This window comes from Fulmarus glacialis, unplaced genomic scaffold (assembly GCF_000690835.1).
Source record: "Fulmarus glacialis isolate BGI_N327 unplaced genomic scaffold, ASM69083v1 scaffold5877, whole genome shotgun sequence".
In the NCBI taxonomy this organism is placed as follows: Eukaryota; Metazoa; Chordata; class Aves; order Procellariiformes; family Procellariidae; genus Fulmarus; species Fulmarus glacialis.
The window spans coordinates 10,267-29,239 of NW_009225058.1; the positions used below are offsets into that span (position 1 = coordinate 10,267).

Here is an 18,973-nt window from a genome sequence, read left to right on the forward strand (position 1 = left end):
GGTTTTCCTTCCACTTATCCATCTGACTCCCAAAAAGGTTACTTCCTGACTGGGTCCTTGTTTCTTTTCTGCCAGTACCTCTACCACAGGTGACTGTAAGTGTGTTATAACAATGTCCGTAGTCCGTTTCACAGGTTCTCCTGAGTGTCCACCTATTAAGACATCATCTATATATTGCACAGTAACCTCTTGTGGTAATTTTAATGTTTCTAGCTCTTCAGTCAGTGTAGCATGAGCATTGGTAGAGCTATGTTTAAAACGCTGTGGTAAGCGAGTAAATGTATATTGAGTCCCTGCCAGGTAAAAGCAGATCTCTCCCTATCTGTCTTTGATATTGGGATCACATAAAACATATCCTTCACATCCACTGTTGCATCCATGGAAAGGCTTGTTCGTTAAGAAAATTGACTATATCACTTATACTGGAACAGCTGCAGGGAGCTGTTAAATGGCAGTGTTCAAGGCTCTGTAACCCTCTGTTAGCCGCCACTTGCCACTAGGTTTCTTTACTGGCCATACAGGAGAATTGTAGGGGGATGAGACTTGACAATGACTCTCTGTTCTTCCAGGTCCTTTATCAATTCAGTAACAGGATGAATAGCATCAGCAGGCAATTTGTATTGTGGAATATTAACTAGCTTGCTATGGGTAAAGGAGCGACTGTTTGCAACAGATTAACAGTCAGGCATGCTTTTGTAGGAGGTAAACTCTGGGACAAAGAGGGTGGTGTCCCTGTTTCCCATTTCCCCATGACTGACCCTTCAATACATCCACACCTAATATATTACTGGAACCCAAAAGTAAGGTTAGGCGGACTGTCTGTCCATTAGACAGTATTAGTTTAGGGAGAGAGCCCCTTATGTAAACACATCTTCCATTATCTCTTAACGATCAGTAGCAACTGAGGGCGCTTCCCCATTTCCCCTTCTTGCTTTGTCTTTTGCATGGACACAGGCTGTCTCTTTTCTATTACATTTACTTTATCTGAGGTTCTCTCCTGTTTTTTATCCTGTGGGGCATAGATTGGTAAATCTGCTAGCATATGTTGAAGGACCTCTTGGAAGTAATACTGTTTAAGCATGTCTTAATGGCCAAAGCTAAAGATTTCAACACTCCCTCAGCTCCCTTTATTATAGGTCGGAAATGTACAGGCTCACAAATCACCTCCCAGGGATTCGGTTCTGTGGGAGGGTGTTGTCCGGCACCCAGGGCAACGGGTGCTGGTCCTTCAATTCAGCTAAAATTGCAGTTTTTAGCAGGGCTATTTGCAGGCTGTCTTCCAAGTTCCAGGGCCACACACTTTCCTCCCACGGTCAGTGGGATGCATAGTGCGTTCCCAGTGCAAAGCGCAAGTCCGTAAGGGACTGGAAATATTTGGCCCCGCTATATGTAGCAGTATTCTTAGACCTAATGCCAACAATCGAGCTTCAGCTGGGGTAAGGTGGAGCTGGTTGGGTCTCTAGGGCAGTAACCCCCCTGCAGTTGTTATGGAAGGAGGCCGGTTCTGTGCCCCCTTGGGCGTACTCTGTTGTTCAGTCTTGATTATTGGTTCCAAGAGAGTGGGGGAGGGAGGGGCGGGGGGGAAGGGCAAGGAATCGTTGTCATTATCACCGTGCCCTGAGGGGAAGGTATGCAGGTCTGCTTGTTTCCAGATATCCTCATCCCAATCATCATACATAGCACAATAGACTTTAACCAGGGTGCTGCCTGGCCACCTCGCCTGCTTCTCTGCTTGGGCAGGGGTAAAGGGCAGGACCACAGGCAGCTCTGCTTGTGCTTGCTTTACTTTCCAGCTCAACACAGGTATTAAAAGCCCAAGTGCTCTGGAGATAAGCTCATGGCTTTTCCTGCTGCATCCCTCCTAGAGAAGGGGCTATTCTGGCACAGGAGAACTGGCAGTACTACATCCACCAAAAAGCAGTTGCGCAAGGAAAAAAAGAAAAAAAGAAGTTTTTTTTTTAAACAGCAGTTTAAAAACACTCAACATCTCTGCATAAGCTTTCAGGGTGGAAGATGAGGAACAGATCACAGCAGTTAGCTGAGAACTTTTATGGGGTCAGAATTGAGTTATCCAAGCTGGGACGTGGTCAGGGGACTGGGCTCACCGCAGTCTAAGAGTGTAACAGGACCCCATGTCTGCAAACACTCAATGCCTTGGTTTTGCATCTCCTCTGGCAGACAGCCCAAGGGCCAGAGCGTCTCCCATTGCTTTGTGCAGGACAGACACCTCCTGTGTCAGCCACCAATTTCTTATGAGGCCTGGGCTGTCACAACAAACACTGACCCCATCTAACATACAAAGTTATTGCTAGTGTACACAGAGCCTGGGACTACACCTTTTGGGCCATAATCCTTGTACCCCATGTCTTCCTTATACCCATCTCCAACTGCTGTGATAGGAGGTCCAGCTTCATCATTTCCACCTCTGATGCTAGAGCATGGAAGAGGGATGGCACCTTCATTGTAATTGGGGCCCAAAGGACACAGATCCTCAAGGGCCTACAGTGTGAAAAAGCAGGTCAAGTTAAGAAGAAACATGCAGTTTTAATGTTTGCAAGTACATGAGCAAGGATCCTCTCTCTGCCCTCATGCACCCTGCCAGGGTGAGCAGAGGAGGTCAGGGAAATCATCTCCTCAGCCAGAGCTGTGTGTTGATGAGGCAGGCAGAGATCATCATAGGGTAGACAAGGGCATCCTTCTGACTGCAGGTGTTGCACTGCTCCTCTAGCACACAGAGCCTCCCGGAGATCCTTGTCAACTGCAAGGGAAACAGTGGGGCCACTGTCAGCCCTGCAGCAAATTACAGGACATTGGCTGCATCCCAGAGACGTGGGCTACCAGCCAGTCCCATGTTCTGCTTGCTCGTGGCATCCTTCAGGAGCTCTGGCTGCCACAGGTTGAAAAATGAGTTCACTCTTGTCATGGTTTAACCCTGGCCAGCTACTAAGCACCACACAGCCACTCGCTCACTCCCCCCCAGTGGACTAGGGGGACAATCAGAAAAGTAAAAGTGAGAATGAAACTCATGGGTTGAGATGAAGATAGTTTAATAAGAAATTTAAAAAAAAAAATTGTAAGAAAAAAAAACAACAAAGGAAGAGGAAAATAAAACCCAAGAAAAACAAGCGATACAAATGAAAACAATTGCTCACCATCAACCAATTGATGCCCAGCCAGTCCCCAAGCAGCACCCCCACTGCCAACCTCCACCCCCTAGGTTTATTGCTGAGCACACCATCATATGGTATGGAATATCTCTTTGGTCAGTTGGGGTCAGCTGTCCTGGCTGTGTCCCACCTTCTTGTGCACCCCCAGCCTACATGCTGGGCTGAGCAGTGCCTACAAACATCCCTGTATTATCAACACTGTTTTCAGCACAAATCCAAAACATAGCCTCATACTAGCTTCTGTGAAGAAAATTAACTCTATCCCAGCCCAAACCAGCACATTCTCCACCCCTTATTCCGTACCATTTACATCATGCTCAGGTCCCACACTATCATAATACATCCTCATTCACCACCCCCACCCCCCCCTTCCCATCCTTTGGTATATATATATACACACACAGATATAATTCCCTTAGTCTGTTGACCACCCCCCTGTAAAATGTCCATGAATGTCCATAAAATGTTCATTGCATTTATTTAAGTCTATGACTTTAGGCTCCATCTGTGATGGTATTCAGTCAGGACAGAAGAGGTGATACGTTGTGTGGAGTCACTGGGCACCAAAACCAGCTCAAGTCAGGTCACTGCTGCATTTGCACTGCTTCTTGTGAGGTTCAGTCCTTCATTGGTTGAGGTGGTTTCTGCCATAGTACTTCCTGTAACATGCAACTCAAATAATGGGTTATAACAATTCAAAGGTATATCCATTACAATCTCCACTCCTGGTCCCTTTGGGCCAGGTTATAGGGCAGATATATTCACATTGCAATGAACTCCTCCCCTTGCCCCTAGTCTGGCTAGCCCTGCTATACGACCCTTGACATACGGCAGCCACAGCAGTGGTGACATACAGCATCATGTAACACTGCCATCATACAACTCAAATCACAGGTTATTTTCACCCAGGATTAAATCACATTGAGGCACACATTGGACTTCCCCATATTCCATATTACCCACCACTGCGCCCAGGTCCTTGAGCAAAAAAAATCCCACAAATGAGTTTGCCCTTTCCCAAGGAAGAAGTAACCCAGGTGGATTTTCCCAGCCAGTTCCTTAGATGTACAACGGGGACCTTATCTCCTTCCACAGTGTGCAAGGGTTTTGACTGGGCAGGGCCAGGTCGACTGGCAGATCCCCTAGTGCTAACTAGTCAAATGACTTCTGCTATGACCCCAATGCTTGAATGTCCCAGCACCCATTGCTCTCAGTGTAGTTTTTAACAGTATTGTTCAATTTTCCCAGAAGCTGGTGCATGATAGGGGATGTGATATACCCAGTCAATGCCATGCTCCTTAGCCCAGGTGTTTATGAGGTTGTTTTGGAAATGTCTGATTCAATTCTTTCAGGGATGCCACGTCGCCATAGAACTTGCTTTTCAAGGCCCGAGGTAGTATTCTGAGCAGTGGCATGGGTCACAGGGTATGTTTCCAACCATCCAGTAGTCACTTCCACCATTGTAAGCACATGGTGCTTGCCCCTGGCAGGTTCATGATAGTGTGATATAATCAGTCTGCCAGGCTTCCCCATATTGATTTCAGCCATCATCCTCTATACCAAAAAGGTTTTAGCTGCTTAGCTTGTTTGATTATGTTGTACATCTTACACTCATGGATAACCTGTGCAATGGTATCAATGGTCAAGTCCACCCCCCGATCACAACCACATTTGTATGTTGCATCCTTTCCTAAATGTCCTGATGTGTCATGGGCCCATTGAGCTCTAAATAGCTCACCCTTATGTTCCCAGTCCAGATCCACCTGAGCCACTTCAACTCTAGCAGCCTGGTCCACCTGCTCATTGTATCGATGTTCTTCAGTGGCACGACTCTTAGGTATGTTAACATGATGTACTTTTACCACCAGGTTCTCTACCTGAGCAGCAGTATCTTGCCACAACTCAGCAGCCCAGATGGGTTTACCTCTGCGCTGCCAGTTGGTCCGCTTCCATTGCTGTAACCACCCCCACCGAGCATTTGCCACCATCCATGTGTCAGGATAGAGATTTTACCTCATTCAGCAGTATCTAAAGGCAGCTGGATGGCTTTCACTTCTGCAAACTCACTCAATTCACCTTTTCCTTCAGCAGTTTCAGTGACTTGTTGTATAGGACCCCACACAGCAGCTTTCCACCTCCAATGTTTTCCCACAATACGATAGGGATTACTGCTTTTCATTTGCTGGTAATTTACTATACAGTGGGGCCTCTTCAGCACGAGTCACCTCCTCTGTTGACACTCCTAAGTTTCAGCCATCTGGCCAGTCCATGATCACTTCCAAGATTCCTGGCAGTCGGGGTTTCCCATTCGAGCCTGTTGCATTATCAGTGCAACCCACTTACTCAATGTAGCATCAGTTGCATGATGCATAGAGAGGACCCTCCCTTTGAACATCCAGCTCAGCACAGGCAATCGAGGTGCCAAGAGGAGCCGTGCTTCGGTACGAACTATTTCTGAAGCAGCTCAAACTCCTTCATATGCTGCTAATATTTCCTTTTCAGTTGGAGAGTAACGGGATTGATAAAGGCAGAGCAGGAGGTGGGGAGCAGGGAGAGGTAACTCTCAACAACAAGCAGGGTGACCCGCTGTACGTGAAACTCAAAACTAGCTAGGAGAAACCAGAAGGCTTCACATACTATACCTACACAACCATGGTTAAATTGAAACAAAGAAACCTGGTTCATTGCCACAGTTTGTATAAAACTGGCATTTATTCATTATTCAAAATTACTAATCCCCTGAGCAATTTGTTCACAGTAGACACAAACACTATAACACACATTCAGTCACGTTCTACATGAAAGACTTAAGGCATCTGACTAGACCTTCTCATTCTATGATGGAAAGTGTTTGAATTTGCTTTCTCCAACCTGACCTTTTGCATCTATTTTAGCTTCTATGAAATCTCAGTGATAGAGGCACAACTGCAATCAAAATTTAATCAGAAAGAGCTTTGATCTCACTAAGGGCCAGAGGGCATTGCAGAAACTCACACTTTCTCTAACAGATTTGAGGCATCATCTACCTACCATTTACTTTTAACAAAAACAGCCAAGGATCACTCAAGAAACTCTCCTTGGGAAAATGCCTAAACCCATGTTGAAGCCTTCCTCAGGTCTGCCCCTTTTCCTGCTGGAAGTCAGGCAGAATCAGAGGACTTTGGCTTGTAGGCCTGGATTTTTCTTGCATCTGGCAATCCCAGACAGATGTACGCCTAGCAGTTCTTCAGAACAGAGTCTATAGCATATCAGCTACCCAGATGAAAGAGTAAATCCATTGCTCACTGAAGTCACTGAAGACATGCTAAGAAGCACTATGTGTAAATACCGCTCAGAAAATTCCAGACAAACATAGCGCGTCAGTCCCACAAAGGACCTTAGAACTGCATCTTCCCAGGCACAGGTGGGAAGTCTGAAGTCTAAGAAGAATACCCTGACTTGTACATTGCCATGGACCTTCTATCATCATTACTTCTTGCTCACTCTTGCCCATTTTAGGAAAGGCCTTAAGGTCTTCTTTATTAGAAATATTTAATGCTAAAATATTAAAATTATCTGGAATCCTCCAAAACACATTCTTAGACTCATGTTAGACTCATTTACTACTATATACAAAATTTAAATGGCATCAAGAAAGGAAGTGTATTGAGATATTACAAGGAATCCTGAAGCCTAGTTTTTAAAACAAAATCAGCACTAAGTTTCTGCATGACTTCTGCATGACTCAGCCCATGCTGCTCTCTTTTAGTGAGTCCATAGTTTTCTTTCACATACTTTGCAAAGGGCATTAGATGTGTCCTAGCAGGAGTGCCATCCTTCTGAGTGGGCTGACTCAGGACCAGCTGCCCGCCGCAAAATGCACACACGAAACGCTCTGTGTCCAGAGACTTAGAATGACGTCCAATCCTGAAATGGGAAAATAAGTACTTTGATTTCACACTTGTGGTTAGACAGTACTTGTGGGAAAGGGCTCCTTTCTCTTCTGCCAGGCTCCTTAGGTAAGATTTCTAAGCTAGCATTTTAAACAGGAAACAAACTACATACTTCACACAGTGGAACAATCAAATCTGTATTACACATTTCTCTACCCTAGAACTTATTCCACTGCCTTTTCAGCTTGCTTCCTTCCTCTGTCTCTTTTACTCTCAGTCTAGCAGCATGAAGTGTTACAACATTTCAAAACACCTCCACAACACATGTATCAACTACCCCTTGGATTTTCTCCTCAAAGTCATCACCATCAAATTTTCTCAATGCTCTGTTGCATCTAAGCAACTAGTGCATTGCATAGTCATATTAAACACTTCAGGAAGATTCTTTCATCTGTGAAATACTGTTTTCTTCCAGTGCTTCTGGACGTAGCACATATGATCCTGAGAAAAAAAATCCCGTGCATGCTTTCTAAGCATGCATTTAGCCCCTACAGTTGGGGGGGGCAATAATAATAATTTTCTAATCTTTTTTTTTTTTTTTAGAAATCACAGCATTGTCAGCCACTTTTCTGGGCTATGCAGAACTGAATTCACAAAACTTCATGCTCTCCCACTGAGACTGAGGTCATTACATACAGAAACTTGTGGTCGGCTACAATCTTCCAGAAAGGCAACACCTTCCATACCCATGAAAGGTAAGAAACCTGTGAAATTACTATAGCAACTATTTCTTCTGCTTGTTCTCAGCAACATGTATAGTTCTCATTTCACAAATGCAGTAAGCAAAACAGAAGACTGATGACCAATGTTGCAATCGATCAGTAGATCTGTGTCCTAGCTTCAATCTTTCACATCACAGTGCTGCTCACATCTGTGTGGCTGCAGACATCTATTCTTCCTTTAATATATACAGAAGCTGAAAGATCAACTAGAAAACTGACTATAGCTTTTATAGAGTTTTAAACCAATATAAATCCTTATATTGTTGGTCTCTACATGTTACTTAGCACCACCATAACAAAGATACAAGATCAGTCAAAATGTTTAGTCTTAATTCAAAATCATCAAGATACAAAACCCAGAAAGCTTCCTCTGATACTTTGTTCTAATATCTAATTACTGTCACACATTTTGTGGCGGTTTTATGGGCACTTGTTCCGCTTTTGAATTCCAGTTACTACTAACTGACTTCTTTCAGATGCATCAGATGGTCCTCAGTATCTTTACAAGGATGAGCATATACAAAGTAACTCAGTCCACCATGCCAAGTCTAGCACTCCCTTGTGGACTGTTTTTCCTTAGATCAAACCTAGATTGTTGTTACAGCACATCCAAAGATGTTACTTTGTAAAATGTGGATAGATTTCAAAAGAACTTGAAATGCCTTATTTCTGCGACACATGCTAGTACTTTGCTTACGTGCATTCTACAGGGATGTGCCAGATCCAGTCATTGCTCCATCAGTGTACACCTACAAGTATTAATCCTGATGTAGTACTTAGTTAAGACTGGAAATACCACCCCGTACCAAAAAGCCTATAATAGAATCAGTGTTGATCATGAAATCAGAGATCAGTGGTCAAAAACTTTCACAAGTTCACTCAATATTAACTACAGTAGAAGGTGAATCCAAATTTACATCATTTGAGCAATGTTTGAGAAGTGAGAGCAGCCACATGGGATGTGACCTTTCCCTGCCATGTCCTTCAATCCTGAGGCACATATTCTGGTCTTTTACTGCTTCCCAAAGACTTTCCATCATCACCAATGGTCCTCAGAAGACACTTCTGCCTGTCCTGACCTCTGAACTGGAACTGAAACTACCTGGAAACAAACACGTGGATCACGTAGTGAAGTTCTGTGGGCTCAGGAAATGTGAAGTGACAACTCAAGAGAGTACGCCAATTGCTTCACAGTTTGAGAGACCCATGATTTCTAGACACAGGAGACTGCTAAGTTAGAGACAAAGTTAATACATAGTCATATGCAGGATCAAAACATTACTCACGTAGCTTTGCACAGAACACACTCATAGATGAATTTGTAATTGATCTCATAGCTGTGGCATTGTGTTACTACTGGCAGTTCCGGATGAATCAGAGCTGATTTATTGGCATAGAATCTCCAGAATCGTCCATGTCCATCGCGAACACCATTGATCAGCCAGGTGGCTGCATGGCAAGCCTCGTGAACTAGCGTGTCCCGAAGACGATCTTGGGGTAAGGCAAACAAAAGTCATTAAGATCAATCAGGTATGGGGAAGTATAGACTTTCATCCTTTGTCACTGCTTCAGGCCTTTGACACTCATTCTTTATTAAGATGCAAGAGTTATTTTGGAGGTTGGAATTACCAATGTTTTGATAAGATAAAATGCCCAAACCAAGGTTTTACTCAGTGCATTTCCGGTTTTGTGATTAGCCCTAATTCTGCATCCTAGTTACTTCCCTGCACGCCTAATCTGTTTGGGTTTTGTTTGTTTGTTTGGGTTTTGTAGTTTTGGTTGGTTTTTTTGTTTGGGTTTTTTTGGGGGTTTTTTTTGGTTTTTTTTTTTTTTTTGTATTTCAGTTGGAAGTGACCTACAATGACCATCTAGTCCAACTGCCTGACCAAAAGTTAAAGCATGTTATTAAGACCATACCATAAACACCTCTTAAACACTGACAGCCTTGGGGCATCGACCACCTTTCTAGGAAGCCTGTTCCAGTGTTTGACCACCCTCCCAGTAAAGAAATGCTTCCTAATGCCCGGTCTAAACCTCCCCTGGTGCAGCTTTGAACCATTCCCACACATCCTACCACTGGATACCAGGGAGAAGAGATCAGCACCTCCCTCTCCACTTTACCTCCTCAGGAAGCTGTAGAGAGCAATGAGGTCACCCGTCAGCCTCCTTCTTTCCAAACTAGACAAACGAAAAGTCCTTAGCCGATCCTCATAGGACATTCCTTCCAGCCCTTTCACCAGCTTTGCTGCCCTCCCCTGGATGCGTTCAAGTACCTTCACATCTTTCTTAAGTTGTGGGGCCCAGAACTGCACACAGTACTCAAGGTGAGGCTGCACCAACGCTGAATATAGCAGGAAAATCACCTCTTTTGACCAGCTGGTTATACTGTGTTTGATGCACCCCACGATGCGGTTTGCCCTCTGGGCTGCCAGGGCACACTGCTGACTCATATTGAGCCTGCTGCCAACCAGCATCCCCAGATCCCTTTCTGCAGGGCTGCTCTCCAGCCACTCCTCTCCCAATTTATACTTGTGCCTGGTGTAACTCCATCCTAGGTGCAGAATCCAGCATTTGGACTTGTTAAATTTCATCCCATTAATCATTGCCCAATGCTCCAATCTATCTAGATCCCTCTGCAAGGCATCTTGTCCCTCAAGAGAGTTAATAGCACCTCCCAGTTTGGTATCATCAGCAAACTTGCTAATGGTGCATTCAACTCCTGCACCCAGATCATTGATAAATATATTGAACTGGACTGGCCCTAGAATTGAACGCTGAGGAACACCGCTGGTGACCAGTCATCAGCCAGATGTAGCCCCATTCACTACAACCCTTTGAGCTCTGCCCTTCAGCCAGTTCTTCACCCAGCGCACCATGAACCTGCTTGTCCCACAGTTGGACAACTTGTCCAGAAGGATACTGTGAGGGACAGTATCAAAAACCTTACTAAAATCCAGAAAAACTACATCCACCGCCTTCCCTTCATCCACTAAGTGGGTGACCTTATCATAGAAGTATATTAAATTAGTTAATTTAATATACATGTGAACCCATGTTGACTGTGCCTGATGATTGCATTATTCTTTAAATGCCTTTCAATAGTACCCAGTATGATCTTCTCGGTAATTTTTCCAGGAAGTGAGGTTACACTAACAGGTCTGTAGTTTCCTGGGTCTTCCCTCACACCTTTCTTGTAACTTGGAGTAACATTGGCTAGCTTCCAGTCAGCAGGGACCTCCCCAGACTCCCAAGACCTTTGGCAGATGATCAAGAGGGCTTCTGCTGTAACATCCGCTAGCACCTTCAGTACTCTGGCCCATTAGGCCCCATGGACTTGTGAACATTCAGCTGATACAGCTGGTCCCTGACAATTTCAGTGTCCTCAAATGGAAAGTCACTGTTCCCACACTTGTGGTCCTCCGACTCAGGGGACTGGGCAGCCCAAGGTCTGTCAGTTTTATTAAAGACTGAGGCAAAAAAAAGCATTGAACACCTCTGCTTTTTTTCATCCCTATTAGTCAGATGACCATCTTCAACAAGCATCAGTCCAATGTTTTCTTTAGACCTCCTCTTGCTATTAACATACTTTAAAAAGCCCTTCTTGTTACCTGATACAACACTGGCCAGTTTCAACTAATGAGCTTTGGCCTTTCGTGTCTTCTCCCTGCATATACGAACCACAACTCTGTAATCTTCCTGCAAAGCCTGATCTCTCTTCCAAAGATCATACAACTTCTTTTTCCTCTTCTGCTCCATGAGGAGTTCCCTGTTCAACCAAGCTGGTCTTCTGCTCCGCTTGCTTGATTTACGACACAATGGGATTGCCTGCTCCTGTGCTTCTAAAAGGTGCTTCTTAAAAACTGACCAGCACTCGTGGACTCCTAAGCCCTCAAAAGTAGATTCCTAGGATACTCTGTGGTATCTCTCAAATTGAATTTATTAAGCTTACTTCAAAATATTCTACTAATTACAGAACTGGTTCTCCTACGGTAACTGCAACATTCATTTCCCCAAACTGGGAGGGGATGAGGGAGAAATAACAGTTATAGTACCCACTGCATAACAGAACTTAATTTGCCACTGATCTGTCTTTATTCCAGCTTTAAATACTACCAACAAGGTAGCTATCTATGATGGAAGAAGTCAGATTTTAGACTGCCATTATAGTACATATAGAATTAGAGTAACTTATAGGTCTTCAAATCAATGAGAAATATAAACAAAATACTGCAGTTAGCATGAATACATCTCTGTTCTCACATTTTGTAAATTTGCCCAGCCTCTTAGAAGAGTTGTGAGGACAAGTACTACTGTTAATGGATCTATTTATTCAAGGTAATATGAAATTTCAAAGCAGGGTGCAGTTCCAGATCTCTTAGGCCTCAGATTCATGTTTTTATCTCTAGAACTCGCCTTCTCAAAGAAGAATCAACATAGCTTTTCTTTTACCTACCTGCAGAGTCACAGACTTTCTCAGAAAGTTCTATGCGAGCATAACGCTTTGCTTCAGGACCTTCTGTCTGCCCAGTTACACAATATCCTGCTGTTTTTCTCATTTTCTTATTCCAGATTATTACCATTTTCTCTGGTAACTGAAAAACAAAACAGTACATGTAATCTGCCCTCTCCTACCTCTCTTTTCTTCTGGCCCTCTGGCTTCCCCTTGTATTTACTGCAAAGCCAGTATAGGATGTCTCTGTTAGTGCCCTTAACACTGTTGTCACTTAAGATGCAAACCCACCCTCCATGGCTTCTTATTCCCATCATCAGTTTTTCTGTAACCAACACTGGGAGTTTCACAATGCAGGATGAGACAAAAAGTCCCTTAGTTCTTTTATTCTGCCTCCAACAGTGGCTAACACATGCTGCTTAAGTGGCTAACACATGCTGCTTAAGAGGAAGTACAAGGACAGGTCAGGCATAAAAGAGAATTTCCTCTTCAAAAAAAGTACCCTTCCCAACTGCTAGTCATTTGCAAGACAACACCTCACTGAGTCACAGGTGGCTCCTTTGCATTAAATAATGCAAAGTTGTTTTCTGGTGTTTTGGGGAGAGTGTGTGTGTGTATGTTTAAGAACACATATGCATTGTTAACATCCACAATAGTCTCTGATCAGAAGTTCTACAGCTTAATAATTTACAGGTCAAGTACCATCTGCTTTGGTTATTCTGAACCTGTAACTTGCCATTTTAATTTGATGCACTTTCACATGTGAGAGGGTGAATAATCACCCCTTACTTATCCTCTGTGCTGCTCCTGATTTTATAAGCCCTCATCATATCTACCTTGGTTAGCTCTGTTCTTTTACTAACAGTTTTCTGTCATCTAAATTAGTTAATGAGCTTAAGTAAATGGTCCAACAGTCGTAAGTGCCAGCACAAGTACAGGGCTGAAGCACTGGGGAGCAAGATATTTTGCTTTCAGCAATAGTGAGCCTGTTCAGCTCAGCTTTCTGTGAAATCATGACGTCAGCCTGTCCTTGGTCAGCTCAACAATATTTTCTCAGCTGCACAGAAACTTTTTCACTCATGAAGGAAATTCTGCTGGAATCACTGCGGGCAGTGTCCTTCCTTTCAAGGGTGTTTCTCACCAGAGGAGATTCTCCAGTATTGCAGAAAATGTGAAGGTCAAGACAGCAGTTCTCTGAAATTGAACCTTCAATTTGAAACACAACTTACAGCTTTAGGTTCACCCAAAGCTGTTATTCAAAGGATAAGCAGCTTTTTAATCTGTTCCAGAGTGGTAGACATGAACATGCAATAGGAATGAATGAAGACTGCATGTAGCATGACTAAGCATGAGGGAACAGGTCCTAACCACAAAGGGAAGTGCTTTTATCCATCAGCTTCCTGCTCCCCAATGTACACTCCCACCACTTACCTTTTGTCAGCTGCAGGCAAGAAAGTTGTGCTACAACTAGCTATTAGGCTGTGGTAATGCTGCAGAGTTCACTAGCACATGTTACTTCAGTAAAAGCTGAATGAGCAATGGTGGTAGGCAACCTTGAGCTTCTTGCAGCAGCCAAAAGCCATAGCTGCCTTTGCTGGGATCGACTACCACAGAGGCAGCAACAGAAACATTCCCGGGCTGCTGAGTTGATGACCATGCAGGTACCAGAAAATACGTGAAGATAAATATCAGCCACCTCTTCAAAGATGAAACTGACCCAAGGCCCCTCATGTAGCAATTTCTCTCATTGAGAACTCTTGGACACCATCCAGAATGCTCACTTAAGGATGGTACACCATTACAGCTGGGAAAGCAAGCCATGCTGAAAACCGCTGCATCACAGTGGTGACAAACCCCTTTCAAAGAAATTGCTTGAACTAATTCAAACACAAGCCGTTGCTATAAAGCTTAACTTCTACTACCTGAAGAGGATAAAGAGCAATCACATCAAAAAGGAGGAGGAGCAACACATTAACTAGCATTTGAGAGTTGCAGTTTTTGTTTTGAAGCCAACCTTCTGCTCAAAGATGGTACTATTATACAGACAGTAGAGCTTCTGTGCCAGCTCCTCTTTATTTTTCTTGAAATACTTCACATAGTGGGAAGCCGGATTTGAGAGATCTTGCAAGAAACAGCCAGGCACTGAGCACGCCCTGAGCCTGCAAGGAAAGCCATAAAGCAGTTTACTGAAGTACAGAGATATCACATTGAAAAATAATGGCCACTTTATAGCCAATAAAAATCTCTGGCATGCTGCTACTGGCATAAACCTCTTTTCACTAGCTTGCCGTCACGAGGCCAGTGGGGTGCACATGCTTATATTGTCTTCTTCCCGCTTCAGGGGCATGAAGGGGTAAACCTGTTGCAGTAGTTCTGCAGTTATTTCATTAATTCACAGAACTAGATTATGAGGACTCCTAAGTAGGAAAATAAGGTGGCTCAGATCTTTGTGACACAGCGAGCCACAATTATACCAAAACTTGATCAATATATGAACAGCCCTAACACTATCACCCACAATAAAGGTGTATTTTCAGAAACATAGCCAAAGATGTTATGGGAATCCTCAGGAATTCATTCAGGGGAAGTAGATATTCCACTAGGATGACTAACTCCAATACTGCAGCATTCTGACAAAGCTTTGAAGACATCATTTAAAGGTTTTGTATTGGTATACACAAGTATAAAATGACTAAAGAAAACATCACATAGCTAAAAGGCAGAATAAAGGCAGCTATTAGAAATGAAAAAGACACACTTCTGAAAAGCTTAAGCTACATCCACATATAGAAAAAGAAACATGAATTCTGCAAGTTATAAAGATACAGGTCAAAAATATCAAGACAAGCTTGTTAAGAGGCATGAATTACTAATAGAATCAGTTTTGATATATTTTCAGAGGCAGGCAGCTGGATACATATAATCTGTAGGGCTGTGCTGAGACAAGGAATAGCAAGAGAGCTAACATCTACAGAGAATTTTTGACATTTGTCATCATCATTTGTCATCAATTCCTCTAAGCAGACTATTCTCCCAGCTTATATTCTCCCTGTCATACCTGAGACCGAAAGCTTTGATTTTCATCTACTTAACCATTAACAATTGCTGAATTGGTAGCACAAGTTCCTAGGTACCAGAAAAATCAGAACGTTATCCTAGGCAAAATGCTTAGCATCTCTTTGTCCATCTATAATGGACATAGTACATAGCAGAACATAGTAAAGATGGAGAAACACTTACCTTTTCTCTGTCTTTGCTGATTGTGAGCAACTGACCAATTCATTCTTAGGAATTCTTGCAGAAGCCATTATCCTGGAAGGTGTTTCTTGAAGTGAAATGGAGTTTGGCCTTGGTGTCTTGACTCTCTCCCCTTTCAAGGGGTGGTCATCTTCACAGGGTGGTTTGATGTTTTCTAGTTCAACAGAAAGAGTCACAGGATTACACACTGTCAAAGAATCAGGAGCACAGACGTCAGCAAACACGTAACGGACAATGGTGAAAAAAGTCAAATATTCCACCTCAGCATACACACTCTTACTGTGCATACTTGAATGCAAAGGCTTTTACAGCTGATGGAGAGGTAATTTGATGTTATATACTACAAAAATTACCATTCAATGAAGGAGTGGCAGACTCCAAATTTTCAAACATTCAGCTAGGAGGAAGTGGAGGGAAAAGTATTTGTGACCTCACTCAGGCATTTCTGTGACATTTCACCAATCCAAAATACATCACCAGCACATTGGGAGCAATAATGCAGAGACACCATTCAAACAAAAAAAATCGTTCTAACCTTCTGTCGAGTACCATAAGTCACACTGTTTGTTTCACAGGCAAATTCTGATCAGATAGCTGCCTATTTCCCCAGTCCACGTCTGGACACATTGCTAAAATGACTGACCCTCACACCAGAAATCAAGGACTGCTTCATGGTTTGCAGTTTCAGAAGATGTTCCCTCTGCTGGCTTTTCTATAACTGTTCCCCTATTTCAGCCACTCGTCTCCTTTCACTATTCAATCATATACAGAGAAGCCAATGCAGCTGCCAGCTCACTTCTAGGATATGTTTCTAGACCACATTGACATACTCCAATTAAAAAAAAAAAAAAAAAATTTGCTCTTTCCCAGAGCATATTTCTATGCTGTCAGCCATCCTCTTCCATAGGTCTCCTTGCCCGTGTTAGTGAGTAAGGCACCCTGTGTTTACTCTTCTAGAAAGAGATTTGTTTTCACCTGCTCTTACTGAGCAATAGTCCTTTTCCCCCTTTAAAATCTTTCAGTTGGAGCTCACTTCACTTAGTCAAAGGAGAGAAGGAGCTACTGATTTAGGAAATTCTCATTATAAACTGTATTTTAAATAAAATAAAGTCAATTATAAATCCAAATACTAAATTAACAGCATCTAAACCGCTCAAAATTTCAGTCTTACCAAAATGACAGCTTCACATTAACTGGTATCATACATAAAAAAAATTAGTTAACATCATTCAAAACCACCAGTTAGATTTGTTTTCAGAACAATTTTAAAAACTAAAAATGCCTACAATTATAGGAATTATAAAAACAAGCAATAGTGAAAAACTTAAATCTTGATACAAGAAGACTAGTAGAATCACTTTTCAGAATGCTCGAGGAATAATTTCTGATTGCATCAAATTCAATTGCAAGATGCTGGGTTGCACTTCTAAAGCATATGACACACAAATGAAAAGAATTAGGCAATTAGCACTACCATTGCTGCCAACAGGCAGCTTACAAGTTAGCTAAGAACAATTGCTTACCTATTGTGCTTGGCTGATAGACAGTTTTACTTGTGCTTAAGATTGGTTTTCGGGGTATACTTTGTTTCCTTATCCGTTCTATTAATGATTCAAATTCGTCATCTGAGCTATCTGATTCTACCTCTGTACTTTGTAGTAATGCCACAGTTGGCACTTTATTTTCTGTACTCTTTTCACAGCTTCTTTCTTTCCTTCTAACAACCAAATCTGGACTGCCTCTGGAAATTGACTCTTTCAGATTTTGTGGAGGTAGGAGTTTTATGCACCTCCGACTCTCTTTCAAGTCTTTCACTCCCCCTTTTTGGTAGTCATGCCATGAACTTTCTACAAAGACAGAATCTTCAGTGTCACTTGAAGCCTCTGGATACTGCAATTCTTGGCAGCAAGTGTTTTTCTTTCCAGAAGTCATCAACTTCTTCAGGGTCTGAAGATCCTTCTGTGCTGCAATTCAAAAGAAACAACTTAAAGTTTTGGTAATTTCATTTAGGAGACCTGCCTTCGTCTTAACACAAAAAAATCCCTTGAAAGATAGGAAAACACAAAGAACAAAATTATGCCTTTTCTTTATTACACACTGCTCATTTACCATCATACTAAATGGAAAGTCACTGAAAGATGTATAAAAAAAAAGTAGCTTAGACTCCATGTATGTATACATCAGCCATCAGGCCTAACAATCCTGAATAGGTAGCTAACACTGGCATAATCTTCATTCCCAGTAACAAAAGCTACGTGCATGTAAGAGTAAGGTTGAACATTTCATATTAAAGTGTTATAAAACCACCAAGTGAAGGGTGACTTAAAAAATGCTCAGCCTTAACTGATCAGACCATAGCCTACAGCACAAAGCACACACTTGCCAACAATATTCTGACATCTCAGATTTGACCTATCAAGATCAAGGGATCATGTCAAATCTATTGGTGACTTATTTTTTTTTTAAATGATGCTTCTGGTCCACTTTGCTTCCCCCATTTCCCCTCCAGAAACCATTCCGTTACCTTTTTACAGTCTGCAGTTGTCATACATGTTTCAGGGTTGACATTTACACCAGCTGCAAGAGATCCTGCCCTTCTTGATCAGGGGTCAGAGCTTCTCCAGGTTCACATGAGACCACTGTTATCATCCCTCATCTATTAGAATTCTATCACCTGATCACTGGCCTAGTGCCTGTGTCAAGAATTCCAGAGCCCTGTTCACTCCTTCTAGGAAAGTCCAGTTTGCTCATATCAATGAGAAGTGCGCCAGACAGCTGTAGTCAGACTCTGAATAGCACTTTCCATCCCTTGGGGGAAAACAGGGATCCTCTGCTCAGACAAGCACTGAAACCCCTCAAGTAATGGTTTGCCAGAGCGTCTTGTAGCCAGTGTTAACAGGATTACGCATAGGACCTTGACTAAAGAAGCTCCAAATTAAAGGACCCTATCTGTGGCTCTGCAACACTTATAGGCAAGACTGGCCTGATTGCCAACATCAGCATCAAATTAAAGGTATCTAGCTTAACACTAGTTACCTTCTTTCTTTACACAGTGTCTTTAGGTCACAGAATGAGCTGGTACAGCAATAGGAATGCCCTTTTGTATATCCTAAGTCCTTGCTCCACAGTGATCATCCCATATTTGCAGCTCAGTCTAATCAACCATGAGTTGCTACTCTTTTCACAGACCCAAATAGTCCACACAGATAGTCCACAGTATCTGCAGACCTACAGCAATGTTCCAAAATGTACACCTGTCAGAACAGTATGACCATGCTTTCCTCTGTTACCCCCAAAGGAAACAGAAAAGCCTCTTACCTGCTACCCTCAAGGAAGAGACAAAGTGATCTCTCTCAGAAATTTATGAGCTCAGCAATGAATACTATCTTTCCACCCATTAAAATTCCTGCTTCATATTTACTGTTGGACAATTACTTGCCATTC

The 18,973-nt window shown here is 42.7% G+C and overlaps 1 protein-coding gene across 1 annotated transcript; it reads right to left on the reverse strand.

Moving 5' to 3' along the window:
- Positions 1 to 6,820: 6,820 nt before the first annotated feature.
- ACRC (acidic repeat containing) lies at positions 6,821 to 14,430 on the reverse strand (the record flags this gene model as incomplete). The annotated part of the gene is made up of 4 exons (XM_009582351.1): positions 6,821 to 7,073; positions 9,108 to 9,312; positions 12,275 to 12,413; positions 14,286 to 14,430. Coding segments are annotated over 4 exons (742 nt in total), but the record flags the coding sequence as incomplete, so codon positions are not given.
- Between the last annotated feature and the right edge of the window lie 4,543 nt (positions 14,431 to 18,973).